Source organism: Larus michahellis, chromosome 7, assembly GCF_964199755.1.
Source record: "Larus michahellis chromosome 7, bLarMic1.1, whole genome shotgun sequence".
In the NCBI taxonomy this organism is placed as follows: Eukaryota; Metazoa; Chordata; class Aves; order Charadriiformes; family Laridae; genus Larus; species Larus michahellis.
Genome location: NC_133902.1, coordinates 35924191 through 35942937, shown reverse-complemented (window position 1 = coordinate 35942937; position 18747 = coordinate 35924191). Strand labels below are relative to the sequence as shown.

The following is an 18747-nucleotide window of genomic DNA, read 5'->3' as shown; positions in this document are numbered from 1 at the left end:
AGAATTATTTTGAAGATAAACTTAAAAACCTGATACATAGCTACAAAACTACCATGAGGATTACAGCAGACTCATTAGCATTGATCTACCTTCCAGAACCATTTATTTTCTTTTCAAAGCATGGTAAATTGAGGCTTGGTTTGGGGTTTTACATCTTTTCCTCCCTTTTGGAATGGAGGGATGACACAGAGCTTTAGTTTTTAATACCTCCTGCTATGTCACATTTGACTTTAATTTCTCTTTTATGGGGAAGAGAGCACTGTTGGGAACAACAGGTGTCTTATTTCTCCCCTCTCTGTCTTCCGTGGTTGGCTAATGAGATTTCTAATCATGAAATTCAAGGTCACGAGGTCTCACCAGGAAGTTCAGAGAGTATGAAGTCCAGCTCCTGGGAACTATTCTGACCGCCTACAAATCACAGGTTGTAGGACTTTAATCAATAATTCCTATAACAGTTCAGAAATTGTGCCTTAGGCATGCAGAAAAAAAAAGGCAATTAAAGAATTTAGATGATAGAATACTCCTCCTACCCTAGATACATTGTTCCAAATTGTAATGAATCAAAATTTTTTAAAGTATGTAATTAATATTTTAAATTTATCTACCTTCAACTTTTGATCATTGGAATTTATGTTTTTATCCTTTTTAAAGGAACCTCTACTATCAGCTGGTTTCCTTCAATATAGGTATTTATAATTATGACCAAGGCAACTCATTATCTTTTCCATGAAGCTAAATGGGGACTCTGCATATCAAAAACGTAGACTGTAAAGAATAACATGTTCATTCTTCTGTCCAAAATGAAAGAACCCACCTCACAAAACTGACTACACAGAGGAGGATCACTTTACACCCTTACACAGGGCTATAACCAAGCTAAAACCTTTAATAGCTCAAGCTTGGTCTTGTCACTGCTAGCTCAAACTGTCACCACATGCATTATGTTCTGACAGAGTCCAGCAGGCTCGGTGCAGACGCAGAGCAAGTTCACATCTACTCCTGCAAAATACAATATAAAACCATCCTATATATGAAAAAGGTGGCTTTAGGACTCCTTTGAGATATATGTGCTCGCACAAATTTTCACAAGTTCATCTGAAAAATAAAGTCGTCTTTAGTTTTGTAAAGATCTGGAATAAAACTGAGTTTTGTAACAGGATAACAGGTCACTTTCTTTCCAGTGGTTCTTTTGGCCATTTCATTCGTTCATACGGCTCAGTGCAGGACCGGGACAAAACTACCAGCAGCTGACAGCACTTCTTTGCCTCAATTCCTTTCTACACTTGCAGTACAAGTCTGAGAGGTGACATTATGAAGATGAAAGACAATTCATAAGGTTGATCAGAAAGGCAAAACATCACATCTTATTTCCACCCAACACCGAAACCTGTACAATGAGATTTTTTAAAAGCAATCAGCTGACGGTGACTACAGTTAGCAATACAACCAGGAGAGCCTTTCTGAACGGAAAGGAAAAAGAGCCAATGAAAAGGAAGCAGTATATGTAACTATATATACACCACATCAGTGGAAACTATCTAGAAACACAGTGCTTTCCTACAAAATACGAAAAAAATATGTCCAAACTCTTAAATGTATGTGCAAATTGGATTTCAAGCAGAAAAGCAGAAGTCTTGCTGGCAGCTTCCCAGCTTTCCAGACCACTGCTGCTTTATTAACTGAGTCCTATTGAGCTATTTTTGCAAACTGACAAGCACATTGCTCCTACACTTAATAATAAAATATAAATAAGTACATACTGAAAGGGTATTTTCAAAAATATTACTGCATGTTGTTTCATAGCTGGTAAAAATACCTGGAAGGTAAACATGAGTTTATAACAGTATACAATGCCACCTCCACTACCACTGTCATCTATATCAATCATCTATACAGTTGGAAATTTAGAGATGTCAAATGATGATATATCGATTAATTAAATGTCACTGGTTAAGCACATCATTCCACATTAGTTTCAGGCCACTCAGTTTTGCTTTGTATGACCAACATATCTTATCTCTGGCAAGAGACTGTTTTGACATAGTTTCATTTGACAACTCATCAAACAGCTCTTGATTGCTGGACTCCATCTCATTTTCCTCTTTCTCTGCCTGGCTGTAGCGGTGGTCTACCAGCAGGCCTACCTTCGCCCCCTGCCAGGTTCAACCAAGTATTCAGACCTGGATTGAGGAGCTACTCCAGTTTCTGGTAGACACACAAAAAGGGTAGCAGAGAAAAAACACTGCAGTCTGTGGTTCCACATATATTTCCTGACATACTTGATTTGGGTATACTTTCTTCTGTATTTGGAACACACAGATTTCTGCCCTGCCAAATACCCATGCGTCAGAGATGCTTGAAGGATGTTATTAATTTTTCATGCTCCTCAACTCAAAGGTACAAGCACGGATATTCTCACAAAACAAGCTCATCTGCTCATTGTGACTTAATGGATTTTTAGCAAAAAGTTTTGCAATGAAAAAGACTCATGGCTGAGGTACCCATGCAATGTGCAACCCTAGCTGTACTACCACAGGCAGGTGGTCTCCGGGTAATTCAGAATGACATGGAAGGACAATGAAGTGAAGAAAAGTAAACAGGCAGGCAACCTTAAGAAACTGACTTGGAGATGCCACTGTTCACTGTCTTACCCTTGTCCACAGTTCTGGCTGACATTGTAAGTAATTTTATACAATTGCAGCATTCTGTAAGCAGTGGACTATCAGAAGCTTGAATGTTTAACTTCAAAGTTAAACTGCAGCCACAGAATATAACTATTACAGCTCTTATGAAGTTTTAGTTATATTGTCCGTATTTCAAAGACTTTTAAATACAGTATGTCTATTGTTTATGTAATAAGATTTTTTCCCAACTATTCACCTCAAACTTGAATTAGGAACTGAATGTTAAACACATTTTTTTCATATGAATCAACCAGCAGGGCAGCTTTACATGCCATCATTTTGTTTGCACTGATGGAACCGTTCTTCTAAATGGAAAGCGGTAATTAATTTTTGAGGCCTTAGAAGTATAACAAAATCCAACTAATTCTTATTCAAAGATGTATCTGCACTGGAAAATTACTACCTAATGAGGTATGTTAAATGACATATACCCAAGTGCTACTCTGCACAACTGCCCTTCAGGTGTTTTCAGTGTATATTTAAGCATGGGTTAGCTTCTGCCAGTTTGAGAGGACTCATCCTTGTATTCTATTTGTAATGAAAGTAAAAAAGCCAGACAGAACATATAAATATTTGTCATGATTTAAGTGCTGCTTACCGATAGACTTATCATCAGTTGCCTAAGCAGTTGTCTAAACCGTTGGGATCCAGTTTTCCAAGCTCTCTGGACCTCTTTCCTTAAAATTGTCTGGTTCCATGTTGCTTACCAGAACTTGACAGCGCTTCAGTCACTCATACACTGAAATCACTACCTGTCATACTAGCCAATATTGTCTTCTTTTTTTTAATACTAAACTGTCTACCTCTGTCCAACCTGTTTTATACTTGGATTATAGGACCTGACTAGGGTCATAATAAGACATAGTAAGACATAAGACAAAATGAAAATATAATAACAAGAAAGCTTTTCACTGAGTACAGTAGGTAAGGTCCAAAGTATTAACTTCAACCGAGTTCTATGACTGAAGGTGTAAGGGAACCAGGCCTACATTTCTACAGTACAAGTGTCTATATATCTCCCCAAAGATGAAATTATGAATACTTCCGCTTTGCTTGAAATAAACACTCTTTCTGGATATTTCATTAACATTCCACAAGTCAATGTTGTTTGTTCCAGTGTTATCACACACATGCAGCCATTTGTTATAAAATAAACAAAATGAAAAATCTTTTATGTTTCACTGGGTCAAAAAGCACTGGCAAAGATGTGCTGCAATTCATTACAATGTTACTGGAAATTTAGCTTTCATAAACACGAAACTTCCTTTCTGGATATATAATCAAATCATATTGAATTTGATGTTGGAGAGCTTATCTAATTAGTTTTCATTGACTTGAATATTTGCTTCTGTTTCTTAGCTGTTGTTTTAGGTTTTACAACAGTGTTTTTCATTAAAGGTTGGCAAAAATATTTAACCGTATCTTAACTGGACTCTTCTGGACATTTCTGGTTGCTGGGATATTCTGCTAAACATCTTGATTCTTCAGAACAGTTTTGGGTATGATAAGCCCTAATCCACTATTTTTATGCAGCTGGACAAAGAATGGAAAAAAAAAATCAAGTTACAAAGGCTTGCAGAATTAACAGAATAATCCTAATGGTGTACACTCATGTTCTCTATGAGTTTGCTCAATGAAACGTTGGTGAAAGTTGATGAAACTAACATATTCTTACAGTAATACATAATCTTACAGTAAGAAAACGATAAGAATAAGCACATGGATGAAGAACTTCCATGACCTTCTGCCTCGTTTCATATTTGGAATTTCCTCCTCCATCATGGTAATGTAAGTGTCAGCAGGGTTATGTGGTGAACTGTATTAGAATACTGGTCCAGTTCTTCACACATTCACACAACCAAACAGCCCAATTAAGGGGAATATGGGTGAGAATGGGTGTCCACAGTGAGACCTACTTTAGCCAGAAGAGTCAATGAAAGAAATATTTATGTAAACTGTATCATAAGTTAAAAATCTTAAAGTAACTTGGGTGATTCTGTAAAAGAGATCTACACTTGTTCAATTAAAACTGAATTAACTAAAATACTTTTTAGTGCAAACATGGCTTACAAATAGAAGATAAGGAAAGGATGACTTGGATAAAATCGCACTTTTTACATTGGCAAAGTCAATCAGGGAACAGTGTTTAAAAGAGAACTCCGACACTGCATTTCTAAAATTAAAAAAAATGTTTATCACAGGTTTCCTGATCATATGAAAAGTATAACACACTATAGTGAGCCTGCCAACTGAATGTGCCAGGAGAATACAAAACACAAAGTTAAAAAAATCCAGTAAAATTGTAAAGTCTTTTGTACTATTGATTCTACAGATCACATTACCTCTTGAGTCCAGAGATGGAATCTCGTAACGCAATCCTTTTGCAAACAAAGCAAGTATCCAAGTAAAAGACGGTTGTGCTGTTTGACCACAGCTTTAAAGGGGACTGATGACTTTGCATGTGTCCATTTATATGTGTCTACTTGAGATGTGTCAGGACTTTTTTTTAAAACTGTTGAACATCCATAATTGATTGCTGAAGTAATTATAATTCTTGGTGTTCATTTTAGCTACAAAATTAACCCCCAAAATCATACCCCTTGGTCACCAAAATTCAGAGCCACTTTGCGAGAAATAATAATTTCATTATTTTAGCCACACTTAGTTATCTACTATCTCTCTGACAGCTGCTAAAACATATGTTCTAAATTGCTACACTCAAGGCTTCAAGTACAAAAGCTTTTTTGTGGCAGGCATTATATATATGTTATTAACATCGTCCCTAACTCACATAGTTAATAATCTTGTTAAGAGCATCCAATTTGTCATTATCTTGTTCAGCAGTTCTTTCTATTTTCTATACCATATTAATAAAGGTATATAAAAATCTTTTTTCTCTTAAACTCATTATCCATGGATAATTTCTTTGCTCTGGAGTGGTCTAGTATGGTGTTCTGGAAGTTGTTTGAGACCTATGCAATCTACGTAGGATGTTCCTGCATCAATATATTCTAACAGCATCATTTTGGCAGGTCCTTCAGTACAAAATCAGTTCTGATTTATACCTCACACCTTTATTCTGCAGCCTCAGAAATTTCTTCCTCCACACATCCCCGGGCCCCTGACACCTAGTTTCACAGACCTGGTTGTCTTCCTGTTATTTGCTTTGGACAGTCTCTTTCCACATTTCCACAAGCTAAATATGGAATAAAGTATTTCTCCTTAAATGCTTATCCTTTCTCTTTTCCTATTGTTACTGTTATTACTGCAAGCTTGCACTTTTGGTGGCATTTTAGAACCTTCTATTTACCTTTCAAGCCATTTCAGAATATCACAATATTTTTGTTCTTATTTTAGAACATTTAGAAAATCAGAACTTTTTTGTCTTGCATTCAAATGCAAAGCAACAGCAAAGAGAACGTAGCTATACTTCTAAAAACTCAGAACACCAAGGTCTGATTAGTATTCTGAAAGAAGTTCTTCAAAAGGGAAATCTGGGGAACATGTACTTTTGTGCACTACAGTACAGTGCAGAGATCTCTGGCTTACTGATTTCAGAATCTGCAGATTCCCTTTTAGCTCTCTAGGGAGTCCTACAAATTTCAGATGGAGTTTTAGTTTCTTGCTGGAATGGATTCTTCACAAGTAGAGATAATCCTTCATGTGATGTTTACTCACTTGGATACATTTCTGTATTACACATTGTCCATATCAGGCTTTGCAATGCTTACTTATTCTTGCCAGAATGCACTCCTGCATTAGCTGATTTGATTATACACATATGGTTGAAATGGCACTTTTATTCTATGACCTCTTTTCATTAGCTTAAAATAACTTTTCAAAACAACTACCCCTAGGCCAACACTTCTCATGCTTGTTCTCAGACTAACAGACACATTTTTACCATTTTTAGTTTGAAGATAATGCACTCAGTAGTTTTTGAGGATCAGGCTTTCAAATATATACCAGTATAGTTGTTTTTATTAAATACTTACAAATTACAACAGTTCATAATTTCCATTCAAACCTGTTATGTTTTTCCCTTCCTAATTATAAATAAGTAATATAGTAACTCCTCAAACACCACTTTAAAATTTTTTTTGTTTTGAAATTCCTCCTGAAGTTTCTCTCCTCTCTGGATCTGTTAAAGTTATCAGGTATTTAGAGCACCTTTTGATTTGACTCACTATTGGAATTTATTAAATAAAACTAATAATAACCTCAATCTTTATTATATTAACTATGCATATGTTAATATACACACTATATGCATGTACTGATATATTACCTACATGACATAAATTTAATTTATATAATCATAAATGTATTGTAATATCTCAATTAAAATGTATCTTAATTACACAAAACAGATGTTAACATAATTTTAAATCTATAAAAGCTATATAACTAGCTAAGATTTCAAAAGAATATGCTCTTCTCTAGGTAAACACAGCACAGTGTAGCATAATAGTAACACGACATTATATGATCTCATGGTCAATGTAACATTTAACAATCACGCAGTTTAAAGAAACAGATTATTGAGCCTGAAAGACAGCAGATGAGAAATAAGAAATGAAAAAATTAGCTTTATGCAAACCTTGTGCCGTACCACCTGCCAGCTTGTGTCATGTACTCTTCAGCCATCACCAAATCTCCTGTGAACAATGGAAGATTCAAAATAAATCCAAATCAGAATAAACCACAGTTTTTACATTAAAAATTGCTTAATCTTCCTTAATGATTCTCTTTTGGGTTAGTCACTATTACTGAACTGGCAAATTTAGTATTGGTTAAAAAACTTCTAAAAGCATTTCCAACATTTTCTTAGCAGACACTGAATCAGAATTTTCAATTGCTACAGTACCATATAAAAAGTCTATTTAAAATGTATTTCAGTCCAATGCCTGACATAGCAATTTCTCATCTCTCAGCTTCCTAGTACCAGCACTATTCGTCACAGTGCAGAAACAATTCAAATATACGAAGTGTCACATCAGCATTCTGTTGAGTCCTACATGTTTCAGTAAATAAACCAAGGTGATTTAACAATCCCAGATATAGTTTAATCTTTTTTGATAAATAAAAAGCCAGTAAGTTAAAGCATTTCCTTTAATTTTACACAACATTGTGGAATTTATTTTATTAAAATGAACTCCAATATCTAATTGATTGGTCTCCAACAGTAATTTAGAGACAGAATTTCAAAGGCATGAAAGCCTATCAAGAATGCATATAATTGATTTTTAGAGAGTTGAGGACTTGATCCTGCATTTGCTGCAGTCAGCAGTGAAATTTCCATCGATTTAAATAAGAACAGCTTCATACCTGCAGAGACTAGCTGCTATTTATGCCTTTCACATTATCCCTTCCATAGCTAGAGATTTCTTCCCGTTTTCTTTTTGTACAGATATCTACACACTTGAAGTGAAGTGAAAGTGCTAAGAGCATATATTCATGTCAAAACAAAAGAGGTAAAAACTACTGATTTTGTACATATACTCAGTATAATTTACCTTATATTACAAAAAAAAAATAACAAGACACATTTGCAAAGAAAGCTAATGAAAGTTTCAATGCTGAAGATGAGCAAACACTCTGCAACTGCCATTCAGGTTTACGGTGTCTCTCTTCACTGAAGTCAGTGGGATTATTTATGAGTAAAACATTTTTTTTTTTTGCTCAACAAAGAGTAAAATGTTGAATACATAGTTTAGTTTCTAGGTATTTAGAAGTATTTAAGTTTAATCAAACAAGTTTGAGTAATTATACATAGAACTATTGCTTTACTGCTGAAAAAGTGAGGAAAATGTTACCAAATATTCAGTTCTAGCAAACGGTCAAATACATTACCAATAAATGAAACACTGTGATCTTACTCTGCTTTATTTAGAAAACAAATGCAACTGAATATTTAAAATGTATTACCAGCTAGGGAATAACTGCCTTTTAAGAGAACTGTCACACTCATATATGCAAAGATCAAAAAGTGGCGGTAGTGTTACCATTCCAAATACATCTAGATGAAACAATAAGATAATTAGGTGTAAAAAATTCACAGTCTTATGTTCAACACAGTAAAGGATCAATTTCATCTAAAGGCAAGTGGAGCGTACACCGTATCATCTGATCCAAAGGAGTGACCTTCTTGATTCAAATGCAAAATGGCTAGTCCTATTGCAGATGGAATTTGCCAGGACAAAATGTTCAATAGAAAGATTACATTTCCAGTGGGGCAGAAAGGTATTTGTCAGTGTCTCATTACAGCTTTGCTACAAACATCTTGGATTTCAATTAGCTTTGAGATAGAATGGCTATAATCCAGCAGTGAGACTACAGACAGATCTTTGTTTCTTACACCATTATACCTGAATTTTTGTTTCATTTGCAATAAGGTATTGTAAGATTTCCAAAAGAAAAGAATAGAAGGAAATAACATTCCAGTCATTTTAATGTCAGAGATATCACTTAGTGATGTCGGTCTGATAACTTTGCACTAGGAGGCGAGGGTGACATAATTTACATTTTTTCCAGCATAAATGAAAAGTGATGAATTCCTTGAACCGTTAAGTGTCCCATCAGTTCTTCTACCCTCACTGTCCCACCTATTATTAACATACCATATCCACTCTGCTGCTTTTGATCCTTTTCTATAAAAAGTAATTTGCCTTCTCAATGGAAATAAATATGAAATTTGCTTTAGTACATTTCAGGACTTCAAACAATGGCCCATAGAAATTTCCACCCTATAGAAGCCATCTTTTAACTTTACAAATTTAGAATTTGCAGTCATTTAAAATGTTTACTTCTAAACAGTATTTGATATTTAAAAAAACTAGTATGTTCTTCTGAGTTGATCATGGAACGAGGAGTTGGAAGGGAATTTTTTAACTGTCACTTGAATGTCTCTGGCTGATTTTCAGTTAACGCCTGTAAAACTCTGGATAATATTTGTCACCCTTACTTTATACCTGTGTCATGAGGGTCACTCTGTCACCTTATGAAATGTGGCAGAAAGAATAGTTCTGAAATCAAGCAGGCATGATTCAGGTGTTGATTTCCTTGTCAGTAAGAAGTTATGGTCTATGCCATGCAGATGTGATTTTAATAACACTCAAAATTATATATGGTGCCTTCCATTCCAAAAGTTTCCTTTCAAATATCAATTCACACAGCTGTAAGAAATATTATTGAAATAAATACAGTTAATTTGACACGTTGAGAAACTGAAACTAAGAGAACATAAAGATATGTCTGTGAGACCTAGGAACCAGTGGCAAAAACTACTGGCGGCAAAGGACCACTTTTCCTCCTTTGATACCAAGGTGAAAAAGACATTAAGTCACTCGCCCCCACAATTTCAGAGCAAGGACAAGAGCTGGCAAAATGGTCCCTTTTAAGACGAACTGTTCTATGGACTAGCCACAAGCTTCTTTCTCTCAGAGAAACAAATTCTGCAAAATGTGTGATTTATCAGTAAACATAAAAATGATAAACATAAAATTACAAAATCTAGTGTATCTGTATTTTTTACTTCATCTTGAACTCTAAATGGCTGTTCTAAATAGATCACAACAGTTGGTCAGTAACAGTCTGTGGAGATATACAATGAATTAAGCAAGAATCTATAATGGATTTTTTCCTCCCTCCTGAATTGTAGCCACCTTTAGGGTAATGAATAGCAAGAAAATATATAATACTTTATAACTATAGTGAAATGAGAAATAATTTTCCTGATTAATGAGAGTATTGCTTAAATATCACATACTTCCACTGACTTTAAAAACAGCTGTTAAGTACATTTTGCTCCTACATACTTATCTGTAAATATGTGTTGGAGCTTGCTAGCACTATCAGCGTACACAATACTAACAAAAATAATGTTGTTTAATTTTTGTCATATTGCTATAAAAAATTAGATTTAGCAGTTAGACCCTGCTTTGTATACATAATGCAGAACAAACACTGCCAAATCATACATGTAGATTTTTTTTTAGGAAGAATATCTGAACATATTCTATTTCCTGTAAAATAAATGCAAGTCCCCAGCTATATACATATGTTTAATATTTTATTATAATGAAACGGAATTTAGATTTTATAAAAATATTTTTCTACAATTATAATGTAGTTGAAGAATTGATTTTTTCCCATTTGTTTATTTTTTGCAGAGAACCAGAGTTTGACTGAAAACTACTAAAGCTGCACGTGATTCCAGATTCCTGTTTCAAAAGAAGGTGTTGCATAAGAAGAATTACATCAGGTTGTTTTTTTTCTTCCTGTACTCACAGCACCGTAAGAACACAGACTTGGAAAAGACACCCAGAGATCTAGTTCAACCTGCTTTAACAGAATCAGTGTACTTTAACATATAATAGCTGTCTAACCTCCTACTAATATCCAGACAGAAGAGATTACAGTAGCAAACTTAACAAAATTTTAAAAACACAAACTGCTTTCTCTGAGACAAACAGGCTCATATCTTTTAAAACTTCTTCTGACGCAAATGAGAGATTTGACCTCACAGAAAACTGAATACTGACAGCCATCACGACCTGCGGTGATGACGCCTATGGCTAAACTCATTTATTGGATAAAAATTTGCCAGTGGTAGAGTATCCACTTATACACATACATACCAGCAATATATACCTTATTTGCAGGAAATTGTATACTTCCCTCAGCCTCTAAAAAACTGAAAAAAGCAGCTGTTTAAATTTCTAACATTATATAATATGTGCATTTCATTGTCCTATGCTTTTCTTGAGTCTTAAAATCATGTGTCATGGGAAAGATGTACACTTACTTAAGTCTATACAAGTTCACACGTATATATTCCATTTACAAGCCTTACAGAAGGCCTTTTGCAGTTTTTTCTCTCTTTCTGTCTTAATACAGATGCACTCATGTAATCAAGGGCATTGAACGATGTAACATTCAAACCTGAACAGATTACTTTTGTTCACAATTTTTTTTTAAACAAACTACTTGCATAGATCAGACTATTTCACAAGAAAACATAATCCAAACCACTTGTCAAATAGCTTAAGTAACATGATATTAATGTGATCAAATTTTGTTCAAGCAAAGTAGAAAGATCAAACTTATCCTGATTTTTTAAAAAACAACAAACAGGTTAAGACAATATGATTTGTTTGTCTAGAAAACCAATCTATAAATAAATCAAAGGAAATCCTGTTTGTTTGGCGTATACAACATTAAACTAACATTAGCACTGTGTTTAGCTATCCAAATCATGCTTACTAACATTATATGTGTTTTGAATTTAAAAGTTTTTTCTATGATTTTTTTCACAGGAATGCACACAAATTTTGCAGATTCTCAGTAACTGATTTTAACATTTTTGAAATGCAACAAAAATCTGAATGAAATTCAAATTCAGTTTAGCTGCAACAATCTCCATTGACAGCCAACCAGATTTTCAAAACAGAAGTTTTCTTGCAAAAAAATTGTTGCAAGATGCACAGGAAATCCCCTTACAAACATTGCAAATTATATAAGGCTTAAACACCACTGTTAGCACATCACCTCTGTGAACAGGGAGGATGAAGTTCTATCATACTCTGGTAAATATTCAGCCAGAGAAGGGCTACTTCCAGTTTGGACCAAGTCTCTATAGATTTGTTTGGGACATGGAACACATCCCTGTTATCTCGTCCCTTCTCACTGCCTTTCCTCTGCCACTTGTGATATGTTCCAGCAAGGTGCTTACTATAAACCAGATGGCTGTAGTAATTGTTACAGGAGATTTGCTACGCCATCGCCTTTCTGCTCAGATGTTCTATAAGTACGGCCTAGAGCTTGGGTTCTGCTAGTAATAAATACATTTCCAACTACCTACTGCCTTGCAACTTATGTTAAAAGCAAAGAATTATTTAAGTTGAAAAGTAGAAGATATTCTGATAAAAGATTTATACCAAAAATTGCTGTTTCTGTGTTTGCCCTATGGTTTAATTCCATGTAATTTTTCAGATCTTCTTCCAACACGTTAGCAAGTTTCTTATTAAAACCCCAAAAGAGGAACAAATTCTATCTTTACTTGCATTCCTGTGAGCAGTAAAATGACTCCGTGGCACCTGGTCCTTATTGAACAGAACTGACTGATCCTGTGAGTCAGTGACTCAACTAATTCTCAAAAGAATGTGAAAACGTGAAAAGTTACCTGTTACAGTTAACAGTTACAGAAGAATAAATATTACTTTATGGTAAGAATAGAAGTCCGGAAGCTAGGAATCCTAAATTCTAATCCCTGTGGTCTTGTCACTTAGTCTTTTTAACACCCTCATTTCATTTGTAAATAATTACAAATTACTTCATATAGGTAATTATTTAACATTTCTAGAATGAGATTATTTGATGCCACTGGATGAAAAATGCATTCATTTTTAGTAATAGTACTTTAGTGTGCTTTTGTAAAGTAAAATATACTTTAAGATTACATAAAATACCCCTTTTGCTTACAGACAGAAAAATAATTTCATTCCTAATGAAAAGTAAAAAAAGCCCCTGAAAAAAGTGAACACTTTCTTCCTCCTATTTGTCCTATTACCTTTTTGGCTAATAACGCTAACATAACACATACACAAAAAAAAGAACTCTGTTATCATCTTAACAAATATTCAAACGCATTCTCCCTTTGATGGATACACAAAACTTCCATGAAGGTTAATGGGAGACAGGTGCACAAAATGAGGGTAGAATATAGCCTGGCATACAACATATCTGAAAATAGTTCCCTTTGGCCGGTCTCTTGGTGGTTTTCATACTCGCTCTTAAAACCATTAGAACTAGTACAGGTTTTGGTGCATTACAGGATCCCTTAAGAAGCTCTCATTATCTCCTCTCTTAACCACATAATAGAAACAAAATGAAAGTACCCTACACAGACCACACTGAGGAAGGAGAACTTGTCTTGGAATTTTTCAACTAGTAAACCTATTTTCTATAATGCTAAGTAGTGAATCACTCTTAAGTGCTGGACCATTCACTAGTATATGTGTTTTGTGGCAAAGGTTACCAGATTGCAAAAGTGTTCTCATCTCAGAAAGGACCCATCATTCACCATCACCTTATTTTGACACAACAGAAAAAAAAAAACATGTCCATCTAGCAGGAATAGGAAAGGGGGGAGAAGGACAGAGAGAAACCTATATTAGCGATGCAGCAAATTTTCTAAGGGAAAAGCACAGACTATTAAATGATACCAGAAAAGTTATATCTTCATATTATGGGATGAGCTCTTCCAGATTATTTCAATTCCAGTAAGTCATTAAGATTTCTTTTTCTTTTAATTTTCTTGAAATATTAGAAAAAAAGAAAATTAAAATGGAGCCTTAATGGAGGAAGATAGGCCAGCTGCCTTTTCCCAGTCTCTCACACTGCTAGAGAGGAGAGTGCAGTGGTGGCAGTTACTTGAAGGAACTACCCTCTCCAGCATAAATTTTGGGCTCATGCTCCAGAGCAAATCACTCTTCTCCAGCAGTGCAATGAGGTGACAAGGCAAGGTGAGGGCCCACTTGCCTTTGCTATCTACCCCTCTTCTCATTCAGGCAGCACGGAAGTCTAATGTTCTCCAAAAGACAAAAGTAGAGGCTCTTCTTAATTAAATTATATCTTCTTGTGTTTAGTCTGGATTCCTGCCCAGGAGTCTCCTGCAGCAGAGACCTGATGTATCTTTATCATTCCTTTACAGGTCTCAAAATAACTTCTCAGTAATACACTAACTGTGTTTACATGGGCACACAATCACTGTTAAATCTGGTGTTCACGTCTTAACCAAGCCGTGTTCATCCTGGACCCAATGCATAGGATGAGTGCATAAAATCCCCTACAAGCTGTTTTCCCAGTCCTAGATACAGAGAGAGTCCACCTCACAGTATAACTTCTCGACATTCTTAGAGACCACTATACCAAAAGATGCTGTCACCAGGAAGCTGAGGCGAGAAGAAAACACTCACAAATGTCTACAACCAGTATGCTTTCTCAAACCTGTCCTCCCACCATATACCTCATGAGCCTTCCAGCTGATGAAAAATGTATCAGATTATTTAAATTTAAATTGCAATTACTTGTGAGATCAGTAACTGCTAAAATCACAAATGTATTTGTATAGAGTTAGCATTCTGTCAGTGAGTGTGTCGCTGCTACACTGACTCAGATAGAGCTGTGTTGTAGCTTATCCTGGCAGGCAGCTAAACACCACACAGCAGCTCACTCAGTCCCCTCCCAGTGGGGTGGGGGACAGAATCGGAAAAAAAGGTAAAAACCTGTGGGCTGAGATAAAGACAGCTTAATATGACAGAAAAGGAAGGGAAAACAATAGTAATAATAATGATAAAAGAATATATAAAAGAAGCGATGCACAATGCAATTGCTCACCACCCGCTAACCAATGCCCAGCCAGTCCCCGAGCAGCAACCGCCGCACCCCCAGTTTTATTATCGCATGACATCATATGGTATGGAATATCCCTTTGTCCAGTTTGGGGCAGCTGTCCTGGCTGTGTCTCCTCCCAGGTTCCTATGCACACCCAGTCTCCTCGCTGGCAGGGATGGATAAGATGAAAATTCCTTGACTTAGCATAAATGCTGCTTAGCAACAACTAAAACATCAGTGTGTTATCAACATCATTCTCATCCTAAATGCAAAACACAGCACTATACCAGCTACTCAGAAGAAAATTAACTCTATCCCAGCCAAAAGGAAGACAAGCTATTTGAAAACTACAGCTATCATTTACAATGATGTCAGTTGTTGTCAGTGCAGCAATGTCAATGCTGCAAAAATTAGCTATTGTAGTTTCTGTGTTCTAAAATGAAGGACTAGTGTAAAAAATAATATGACCTTCAGCAGATATGTGTAGGTTCCGCACCAAGAAACACACTTCAGTGTTGAAGATCTATTACCAAAAATCAATTGGATAAATTCATCACAAATGTGAAATATCTGGCTCCTACATTCACAAGTTTAAATGTAAACTTGAAAAACACTACTGGAAAGCTTCAAATACAAAATTGATATTTTATGGCCAAACAACAAGCATATGTAAAATACAGAAATAAAATACACATTCCTGTTCTGAGCTGCACACGTTACTGTAAGCAATATTAGAAAATTCTGGCAAATAAATTCAAATAAGACAGCTGTTTGTGGAAGTTCATTACTACCATCTTCATATTTCCACCTCTGAAAAAAAATGCAACCCCTTCTCTTGCGCATCATACAATTTTCTTTGACAGTTTCACTTATAGTTTCTCTGAATGGTAACACCCATACTTTTATGAAATGCATGGGGGTTACTCAATGATCAGAAGCCATCTAGACGACAGACAGTTTTTCTAATTTTTCTTAAGGTGTAGTATGAACCCTGACTCAGATGGAAGACTAGAGAGGAGTAAATAATCAACACTGATTCCTGCAGCAATTGAAGTTCTCCTGGGAGCTATCCCAGCAAAGTACCAACCAACCTGTTCAGTTTATGATATGTAACAGGATTGCAGCCTGACAGAGATTGACTGCAAATGCAGTCTTTTTCCAGCGCTCATCAGCAGGAGTTCAGAAGATATACTCACCAGACGTAAATGTTTGTAGATCCAGTGATTGTCAATAAACTATTCCAATTTATAATGGCAGAAAATTTAACCCTCTCTGGAGCTGACAGCTACTGCTCCAAGAACTTAATTTCAGAGTGTTGTAAACACATGCTCTACTTGAACTATATGAGTTGTCCATATCAATTCTGTGTTGGTAAGCACAGTTTTGGAAGATCAGCAGTCTGAGATAGTATTCCACAGCACTAGTTCAGCAATTATGAAAAAAAGGTTGAAAAACTTGATGTATGTTTACACAGGACATACAAGCGGCAATATAGTTATTAATTTAGGACAGCTGGGGAATCATAGAATGGTTTAGGTTGGAAGGCACCTTAAAGATCATCTAGTTTCAACCCTCCCACTAGACCAGGTTGCTCAAAGCCCCATCCAGTCTGGTCTTGAACACCTCCAGGGATGGGGCAGCCTGTTCCAGTGTCTCACCACCTTCATAGTGAAAAATTTCTTCCTGATATTCAATCTAGATCTACCCTCTTCCAGTCTGAAGCCATCACTCCTCCTCCTATCACTACATGCCCTTGTAAAAAGTCACTCTCCAGCTTTCTTGTAGGCCCCATTTAAGTACTGGAAGGCTGTTACAAGGTCTCCCTGGAGCCTTCTCTTCTCCAGGCTGAACACCAACTCTCTCAGCCTGTCCTCACAGCAGAGGTGCTCCAGCCCTCTGATCATCTTCGTGGCCCCCTCTGGACCACTCCAACAGGCCCACATCTTTCTTGTGCTGAGGACTCCAACGCTGGGAACAGCAAAGCAACTTATTACCAGTTGGTAACTCATTACAGTTTCGGTTTGCCATAGCTTTATGCCATTCAGCATGCACAACTAAGCAGCCTGCTCATGTACAGTGCCGCATCAACCTGGTGACCTAATTCCGCTTGCCGACATCCACACAAAGCAGATTTAGCATGGGTCACTTCGCCTCTAGCCCGACAATCACAGCAAATCGGGCTTTTTTACATTTCACCCTCAGCTCGCTGAAGTGATTATGGCCATCAGCCTGCCCGGCTAAGGGTTGAAATCATACAGTTCGATCAGCGCCCGCACCAGGCTAACTCGCGTCGCTGCCGGCACGGCGGGGGCCAGCGTGGGGCCTCACCCGCCCGGGAAGCCAAAGAGGAGAAGGAAGCGAAGCCCCGCGCAGAAATACGGCCCGCCGGTGTCCGCTCTCCTCAGGGCCGACACCGCCAGGCCCTGTCACGGGCCCCGCCCGCGCGCCCGCGCGCGCGCTCCCCCGCCACAGGGGAGGGCGCATGCGCGGCCGCCGCCGATGCGTCCGGTCGTCCCCCTGAAGACTACACCTCCCATCATGCAACGCGCGGCCGCGCCCCACACTCACGCCGTATGGCGCCGAGGGCGAGACCCGCCCCGCGGGGCGCGCTGCATGTTGGGCGTCGTTGTCTCAAAGCCGGTCCGCCGCCGCTCCACGGGAGGGGTTCGGTGACGGGCTTCTGGGAGAACCCCCACCCCCGCTTCGCTTCACGCTCCGTCCCCGCGGGAATCCCTGTCAGATCGCTCCCCGCTCACAGCGCGGGCGAGTGGTGCGTTGGTGTCTGATCGCGCCGCGGTACGGTACAGGCCTCTGTGCCCTTCCTGTAAGTCCCTGCGCATCCCGCAACGCTTTTGGAGTTGGTCTGACCCTCGGCGCCTGCCGTAGGCCGCCGCCTGTCAGCTGCCGGCGCCTTTGTGAAGCGGCGGAAGCAGAGCGGGGCGCCGTGGCCGAGGGGCGGTTGGAGCGGGAGGAGGAACCGCTGCCAGGTGCGCCTGGCGCCGCCGCTGCCCCCGCCCCGCCTCGTGGGGATCCTCCGTCTTTCGGCCTTGCCCTGCGGGGCGCGGCGGCAGGGGGAGGCCGGGGTGCGGCCGGCGATAAGTGGGAGGGGGTACGGGCGGGCTCGGGGCGGAGGGGTTGGTAATGCTGCCTTCGCCTGGGCCTCAGGGTGCGGTTTGGGTGGGTGGGTGTGTGCTGCCAGGCTCGTTCTCCGGCGCGGCCCGTGCGGGATTTGGGCGGGGAACACGGTCCCGGCGGCAGCTGGGGGGTGCCGCTGTCACTTCACGGTGGGGCGGCCGCCACGCCCCGGTCGGTGCCGCTCGGCTTTCCTGCAGCGGTCCGCGGGAGGCGGGTGGGGCCGGGGATCCGTGGTGTGGTGACAACGCGCCTCCCGAGTGCCACTTTAAAGCGACCCGGGAATGCTATTTGAAAATGCCGGCCGTATTTTATTTATTGATTAGCGCTTAAATGCTTGCAGACAATATGGAGGAAATAAATACACTTACCCCACTGTACATACTATTAAGTATATTGGGGTAGATATATGAGGCTTGCATCATTTCGCGTGCTTGGATGTGCTATGCAAACACTTGCAGGTATTCTTAATTTTGTATTAGTGAGTAGTTATATTACTAACACATAATCAGGTATCACTGTTGTCAAGCTTAGC

General features: G+C 38.3%; 2 protein-coding genes across 10 annotated transcripts in view; one reads left to right on the top strand and one right to left on the bottom strand.

The window, feature by feature from the left end:
- The window catches only part of METTL8 (methyltransferase 8, tRNA N3-cytidine), a 124324-nt gene extending 106774 nt beyond the window's left edge, over positions 1–17550 (bottom strand). For all 3 annotated transcript variants that reach the window (XM_074595433.1, XM_074595429.1, XM_074595436.1), the window contains exons 1-2: positions 16277–17550; positions 7285–7342 (exon numbers count right to left, since the gene is read on the bottom strand). In XM_074595433.1, coding sequence (XP_074451534.1) covers positions 7285–7331 — 47 coding nt within the window. In that variant the 5' untranslated portion in view covers positions 7332–7342; positions 16277–17550. The remainder of the gene's footprint in view (positions 1–7284; positions 7343–16276) is intronic.
- Positions 17551–17663: 113 nt separating this feature from the next.
- Positions 17664–18747, top strand: part of DYNC1I2 (dynein cytoplasmic 1 intermediate chain 2) — a 30585-nt gene continuing 29501 nt past the window's right edge. For 2 of the 7 annotated variants that reach the window (XM_074595413.1, XM_074595411.1), the window contains exon 1: positions 17675–17904. The gene's annotated coding sequence lies outside the window, so the exon portion shown is untranslated. Of the gene's footprint in view, positions 18068–18747 lie in introns of all 7 variants that reach the window. The other 5 variants (XM_074595414.1, XM_074595410.1, XM_074595416.1 and 2 more) reach the window with 4 other exon arrangements.